The sequence below is a fragment of the Petaurus breviceps genome, unplaced genomic scaffold (assembly GCF_028583685.1).
Source record: "Petaurus breviceps papuanus isolate PSGF00001 unplaced genomic scaffold, PetGlider_PUasm1.0 185, whole genome shotgun sequence".
NCBI lineage: Eukaryota > Metazoa > Chordata > Mammalia > Diprotodontia > Petauridae > Petaurus > Petaurus breviceps.
The window spans coordinates 36493224-36501452 of NW_027185797.1; the positions used below are offsets into that span (position 1 = coordinate 36493224).

At 36.2% G+C, this 8229-nt stretch overlaps 1 protein-coding gene across 1 annotated transcript; it reads left to right on the plus strand.

Moving 5' to 3' along the window:
- The first annotated feature begins 953 nt into the window (after positions 1-953).
- LOC138161382 (vomeronasal type-1 receptor 1-like) lies at positions 954-2054 on the plus strand. The gene has a single exon (XM_069088208.1). The coding sequence runs from the start codon at positions 1110-1112 to the stop codon at positions 2052-2054; it is 945 nt and encodes a 314-aa protein (XP_068944309.1). The 5' UTR covers positions 954-1109.
- The last annotated feature ends 6175 nt before the right edge of the window (positions 2055-8229 follow it).

Consider the following 8229-nt stretch of genomic DNA (forward strand, 5'->3'; position numbering starts at 1 on the left):
TGCCACCTTATATTATTGTATTCTTGAAAGATCTTAACTTAATTGAGGGTCAGAATTACATCCTTTACTGGCATCCCAAGCACCTTGGACATTACCTAGCATATAATTTGCACTTAACAAATACTTATTTATTAACTACTTGGGTCTTTATATTTGTCCTTTGTTGTAGAACTATGATATTATTTTACATCAATATATAAATTTACAAAAACATTATCAAATTAATGGGCTTATTGATTGCTTTGGGATTAAATTAAAATTAATCATCTGATAATATTTTGGGAGCAGACAGGAACATTTCTATATTAAAAGATAATTTATTTGGTTAAATGAGTTTGTGATTTCTAAAATAATTTCAATTTCTGATTTGATACATTTCTAGCTATCTTTATTGCAACAAAAATGTAACAATATGTCTTTTTCCCCATGTCCCAGCTCTTAAAGTTCATCATTTTTCTAAGTTTAAATTGCTTGATTATTATTAATAAAGATAACAGTATTCATCAATAAATAAAAAGTAATTAAAATTAATATATGTTACAGCTCCTTAAGCCTGGAAATCACTTGTCATATTATCTCATTTGACCACCACAAACACTTATTATAATATTTAAAAGGAGAGGCTACTGAGCATGTGAAAATTAATTGTCTTGCCCAGGGTGACATGATTTTCTGTGGCAATTTTTCATTTCAGTCTGTTATTTTTACTTATATTTTAAACAGTGCATCTTGAAAATATTCTTACACATTAAGCCCTTTGTAATTGAACTTATGAATTCATTCTTCCAGCATTATGCTCAACCCCCCCCCCCCCAAAGGCTCAGCATTGTAAGAAGGACTTTTGTTGTCATATCTATTTCATTTCTCAATATTTTGCTCATTTTCCTGTCCTGGCTATCAAGGAAAAATACAAACCAGTCTCAGTGAGCCCCTTGCTTCTTCCAGATGAATTATATCAACATTCAGCCCAACACATAGTCTATTCCAGTGCTCCCCATATGGAACCCAATTCTCTTGGATAACACCCTTCAGAATTTTAACACATCTTTCATTTTCTCCTAGGATTTTCCATCTCTGACCACAATGCTTCCTCCTAAGGCTTGGAGAAAATGATGATTAGTTATCTGGTGTTGAGCGTTCTCTTCCTTATTCAGATGGGAGTTGGGATTCTTGGGAACTTTTTCCTCCTGGGCTTATACACCTTCCATTCACTCATTGGCCAAAGGCTGAGACCCATAGAATGCCTTTTTGTCCACTTAGCCTTGGCCAACTCAAAAGTGCTGCTCTCCAAGGGAATCCCTCAGATGATTTCCTGTTTGGGTTTCAAAAATTTCTTGGACTTTGCAGGGTGTAAACTTGTGATTTATTTTTATAATGTGGCCCGGAGTGTTGGCCTCAGTATCACCTGCCTCTTGAGTGGTTTTCAGGTCATTATCCTCAGTCCCATTAACTCCAGGTGGGCGGAACTCAAAACACAAGCCCCAAAGTGCATTGTCCCCTCCTGCTTCATCTTCTGGTGCTTCCACCTGCTGACAAATTTCACTTTGCTTGGGACTATGCATAACTCAAGATATCTGACTAATAACACAAAGATATGGAATCTGGGATATTGTTCAACTTTGACTCCTCCCTCTTTTAATGCTGCACTTTTTGCAATTGTCTTTTTTATTCCTGATGTTATGTGTGTGGGATTCATGATCTGTTCCAGTGCCTACTTAGTGATTCTCCTGCACAGACACCATCAGCAAGTGAAACACATTCACAGTCCTCATCTCTCTGCCACAAGGTTCCCTGAGAAAAAAGCCACCCAGACTGTGCTCCTATTAGTGAGCACATATGTCTCCTTTTATTCTGTTAATACTGGCTTGTCATTTTACAAATTTGAAATGGACAAACATGGGCCCTGGTTCGTGGCCACTTTGGACCTCATAGCAGCATGGTTCCCAGCCATCAGCCCTTTTGTGCTGATCTTCTCTGACTCCCAAGTCCGAAAATACTGGTATGTTCTACAGCATAGGAAACAAGGTCTCCTTCACCACAGTGTCCTCAACTAAATGCATTCCTAGCATTTTGCCCTAAAACTATGACAAACAAGTGTCTTTCAGAAGGTGGGAGAGGGGCAAGAACAGTGGAATCTAAGGATTTTAGGACCTAATGCTGAAAAGGACCCTGTGATCATGTATTCACTCTTTCCTCTTTTAAAATGATGTTCTTGACCAGACATCACGTGTCCTGCTTTTGATGACACTGATACAAGGAACATAGTTATTTCTTAAACTCACGTCTCCTGATTTCAAATCTACTTTTCCTTTCATTATACCAATGATGTAAAACTCAGAAACAGAAACCAATGAACCATCCATAAGGGTCTCTGTGAGTTGCATAATGACTTTGTTATAGAATGTAAGATTATCTGCATTTTAGAAGTATCTCGTGCTCAGTGAGTAGAACACCGGGTCCAGGGTCAGGTAGACTTGAATTCAAATCCAGCCTCAAACACTTCTTAGCTGTGTGACCCTGGGCAAGTCAATTAACCCCTGACTGCCTGACAAAATGTATCCACTGGAGAAGCAAATGGAAACCATTTGAGTGTCTTTGCCACAAAAACCCAAATGGAGTCACGAAGAGACGGATACCTCTGACATACCTAAAAGACAGCATTCTCCATGTTTTATTGTGTTCTTTTCAATAATTCTGTTAAATGCTTCTTAATTCCATCTTAATCCAGTATAAGTCACACTCATGAGTGGCAGGGACAAAAGAATTTTAAGTAGAGTCTGGACTGGACCAATCTTTAACCTGCGGATGAGCAGAGCTGAGCAAAGCAGGCCAGAGGCAGGTGTGTAAGGATCAAATGGAAGCTTAATTTCAGACTTAAGGAAATAGGCTTGCAAGCAAAGTCCTCCTGAGAAGGACAGCTTACCCGCTTGTGGCAGGGGTAGGATTTTTAAGCAGGAAACCCACGAAAAAGCAGGACCCAACAGAACCTTTCTTAAGTCTCAAGCAAATGATTCCCATGGCAGGCCCACAAGTCCAGGCATTTTGGTAACAATACAGGCATTCTTAGTTCCTGCGGGAAGAGTCTCCAAGTTACTGGAATTGTTCGGCTTTGTAATTGATTGCTCAGCAGGGTACAGAACCTGAGTTAGTGTGGTGGGAAGAGGAATGCACCACCTGGTTCAGTTCACTTAGCATTTACAAAAGCAAGAATTTTTCAGAGTGTTCAGTGATGTGATCAATCACTTTCTGCTGCAGCATGCCAGCTGCAGTTCTAGCTAAGCTCTCAGATCAGGATCTCCTGGGAAACAGGGAAATCATAAATCCCAATTCTGAGCTTTTGCTGTGGTTGAGATCATCCAGAGGGTGAGCAAAAAGGATTGTTATTATGGCAAGCTAAGGGCACACAGCCTGTTTGCTAGGCCTTATCTCTGGACAACAGAGTGTCTCCTGTTGAGGGCCAGTCTCTGACCAGGTTCATGCATGGGAAGAGTCTGGTCCAGGATTTCTCCCAAGCCAGCTCCCTGTGAAGGCTATATTATGTCTTAAGTTTGACTCACCATCTCTTCCTGACTTGCAGGAATTTAGCACATGATAACTGAACAGTGACTCAGACATAGATGCATACAAGGGATCAAGGACATTAAAACGTGGATTATGTAAGTGAACAAGAACATCCAAACATACAGATATACGTCAATGAACAAGGACATAAACCATTCTCTCATGGGAATCTAAAAGATAATTGCTTTACATTCATTATATAAACCCTGCCCTCTGATCAGTAACTTGGAACTGCTCCGACAGATCCCGACTGGCTCATGTCCATCATTCCACACTTCTTGGTTAAGCCTGTGCCCATTTTGATGCAGGCATCAGTCTCCTAATATCTTGACAGCAGTATGTTTGACATTTCAATGCTCATGTCGTTTGAGCAATATTTCTCATTTCTTTCCCCTCACCTTGCATGCTCTAAATTGAATAATCCTCCAAATATTTTGTGAAGAAATATGTCATAAAAAATAAGGTGATGAGCTTGGAAATAGGAATGCTTGGAAAATAATCCTGACAGAGATCATTTAGAAGCCCCAAATACTTTTAAAGGTTTGAATTTACCTAACTCTCAGCTTTCTTATCTGTATAATTGTGATATTAATACTCTTTGTAGTGTCTTTGCAAAGTTCTTTTTGAGACCAAAAGGACCTGATACAAAAAACATTGAAAAACTGAAAATACTAAATAGATATTATATCATTATTATTAATAATTATTAGCATAATAAATTTTACTTTGCTCTTAAATATTCAATTTCTCTTGGATTCACCATTTAGCTTGTTATAATTTCAGCTTTATACCATGGATTAGCAAGAATCCTGCTATCCAGATTCTAGCAGAGAGGAGATAAAATTATTTCTGAAATACCAATAGATGCTTATAAAGATAGATTTAGAAATGTATGGAGGTCTTGATACATATGTGCGTATGTGTTAAACATGTACATACTATACGTGAGTATGAAGATTTATGTATTTTTCAACATCTATTAATTGTGAGCAGATTAAATTAATATTACCTCTGATTTCTTCTACATTGATATTGCATATTGTTGATATGTTGTTTTGACTCTAAAATGTAACTGATTGCATTGCATATTAATTTTGAAATTAGACTTGCACACACATCTTGAATTAATCTCAGGAATCCAGCTAAGTTGGCTCAAAGATTTCTTAGTTTAAAAGAAAGATTGTTGTCTCTCATTCCAGTATTCCCTGGGATATTTCATAAATATGTTCATTTCACTCCCACAAAATTACCACCCCCAAAAGATCCACCATCTGCTCTTTTATGGTTTTCTGTAGTTAAGGAAGTTTTTCTCTCTCCCAAAGAGATAGAAAATCTGTTAGTTGTGGACCGACCCTCAGCAAAGACTACAAGATACATACATACACACACACACACACACTCACACACACATACATACACACACACACACACACACATATATATATGTATTTATGTATGTATGTGTCTTGTAGTCTTTGCTACATAGAACAATTAACATTTCTTAATTGTTAAGGTAATGATGAGCCTTTCTTGAATGCCATCCTACCTTAAGTGAATGCCAGTCACCTTTCTCAGTACAGACCATTGTGATATTCCTGTACCATCTCTAAAATCTATTAGTTTTTCCTCCATGCCTACCAAGAGCCCTTCTCTATTGCATGTTAATGATGAGGTCCCCGTCATGCTCTGAGGGTCACTGGCTTTGCACAGGTTGCTAGACTCACTTACTTAGTTACCAGATACACTGGTCAATGTTAATAACTGATCCTGGTCAGGAGGTTGTATCTAAGTCTATCTTCATTGCATTGACTTGCCATACTATTTTTATACGAATATGTATATATTTATCTCTATATAACATCCAGCCAGCATTTCTTTATATGGGATATGTAGGAAATATTTTTGCATTACTTTGAATATTTCTATGATTTTTTTCCCAATGGGTAAATAAAAGAATCATTTTTAAATGAAAGAGAAACAATATTAATAGAAAGAGTATACAATAATATTCGTGTAATAATATTATAATGAGTATAAGTGAAAAAGCCATCATTATGAAATGGTCATGTTTCATTTGCACTTGAGTTTCAGTAAGGCAACAGATAATTATGAGATTGATGGGGATATGGAGATAATAAATGGTTGGGAGGAGGTATCACAATGGATTACACTTACTCAGTTGATACTTTATTCAGAACAATAGTATAAATGAATGAAATATTACAGAATTTTCAGGCTATTGCTAGCACATATTATTTTCCCTTAAAATGATTTTTTAACTTATAAATTAAGGGGATATTGAGTGGATAATCCTGCAAAATTTGCAAAAACATTAAAAGCATTTTGCACCCTAAAATTGCGAAGTAAGGTATTTTAGGAAGAGGAAGATTTAAAGAATTATCTACCAGGTAACAATTAGAGGACATATAACTGAAGGTCAACCCACCAGTATACTGATCATGATTCTCTCACCTTCACTCACCCCTCGCCGCTGACCCATGTGAACCTTTAAAAGTTTATGATGCTCAGTTCACAACTTGTGGCATGCTTGTTCTTTTTTAATGAACAATGATCATTTTCTTTCTTAATGAAAAAAGCGGCAAAGAAGAGGACCTAAGACTACCAGATCTCAAATAATACTAGAAAGCAATAATCATTAAGACAAACTGTTACAAATGAAAAAAAGTAGAGATTTTTTTTTCCATTGGAATGGATTAAGTACACCACACACAGGAGCAAATCATCATTGTGATACAGTATGTGATGCATAGTATTTGAAGATCACAGTTATTAGGCTAAGGACTTGACTTTGAAAAAAAGTTGGAAAGCTGTGTAGAAGAAATTGAGTATAGAACACCATTTCATATCAAATACTAAAATAAATGGCGAAAAAAAATATACAACAGAGATGTAGAAGGACATATAAGCAAATTAGAAGATCAAGGAACAAAGTATCTTTTAGGCCTATGGATAAGGGATAAGTTTATGACTAAAGGACAAAGAGGATTTTAGCAAAAAAAAAAAAAAGGAACAATGTTGATTTTATAAAAGTTAAAAAGGTTTTGTATAAACAAAACAAATAAAACTAATATAATAAATTCCAAAGAAAAAAATTATTAGCTAAAGGAAAAGTCTTTGGTGAAAGTTTTCTTCTGCTTATTTGCTTTTTTAAAATAAAAATCTCCCATAAAAATATACATAAGGAACTGATTCAAATTTGTAAGACTGGGAGATATTTCCCAACAAATAAATGGATAACATTATATACAGGTAGTGTTTAAATATGAAATGAAAGATGTCAACAACCATATTAAAAGAATACTCCAAGTGCAAATAGAAAGAATATCTCACAATTGTTAAATTGTGAAGATGACAAAAGATGAAAATAATCACCATAAAAAAGTCACATTGATAAGTCCTCGAAGGTTTCCAAAACACTTCACAAATATTTTATTTGATTTCCCTGCCCCTCAAGAAAAAAATCCTAAGACGTAAATACTATGGTTATCTCAGTATAACAGAGTAAGAAAGTGAGACAAAGATAGGTTAAGTGACTTGTACTTGAGTCATCCTGCTGCTGTGTCTGAGACTTGACTTGAACTCAGGATTCCCTGAAGCCAGGTCCAACTGTCTATCGACTAGATCACCTAAATTCCTATAACCCCAATGTAACATTCACAAGTGCCCACAGTAGCTATGAATATGATGGTGTAGTTCTGAATCACAAAATCTAAAAGACTCTCCACATGGTAGACAGAACCAAAACATTTATTCAAACATCAGTAAGTTGAATTCCAATACCAGAAAGCCAAATCCATCATAGCAACCAAGAAGTTTTTGTGCATAACAAATGCAATGAACACTGACATCCCCAATATTCCCTCTGTCAGACCTTCAAAATTAAACAGGTTCCCTTAAGCAAAAATGCCCTTCTCTCACTCATGCTAGCTGCTCTGCCTCCACTATGGCTGTTCTGAGCTCTGCTCAGGCATTCCTCTGCTCCTTTCTGCTCCACCTTTTCTCTTCCACCCTTTCAGAAAGTTCCTCCCACTGTGGGTTCCCTGTGATTACATTTGACCGTTTAAGGGCAGACAAGATCTTCAAATTTCCATTACCATTTTACTTCCTAAGATAATATTGTTGGAGGGGATTCAGGAAAACCAGCATCTCAGTGCACTACTGGTCATGCTGTGAATTGGTCCTGCAGTGCAGGAAAAGGAGTTTGCAACTCTTTCCAGAAGTGACTGAACTATGCACATGGTTTAACTCAGCAATGACAGTAATAAGTCTAAAAACTAAAAATATCAAAGAAAGAAGCATATGACTGTTATTTTCCAATTTTTTGGCAGTTCTTAGCCTAAAACTAGAAAATTAGAACTATCTACCTATTAAATTTTTTGGTGTATCCATGGAATGGAATATTATCATACCATAAAAATTTTAAAATGGACAAATTCATAGTAAATTGGAAAGTTTTTCACAAATTGATTAAAATTAAGGTGAGCAGAGCAATAAAGATAATGTATGTATAATAACATTAGGAAAAACAACTTTGAAAGACTTTAGAACTCTGACCAAGGCAAGGATAAATCATAAAGTCCAAAGACTCAAGATAAAGTCCAATTGCCCACCTCTTGAGATATAATGGACATCAAATGCAGAAGGAGA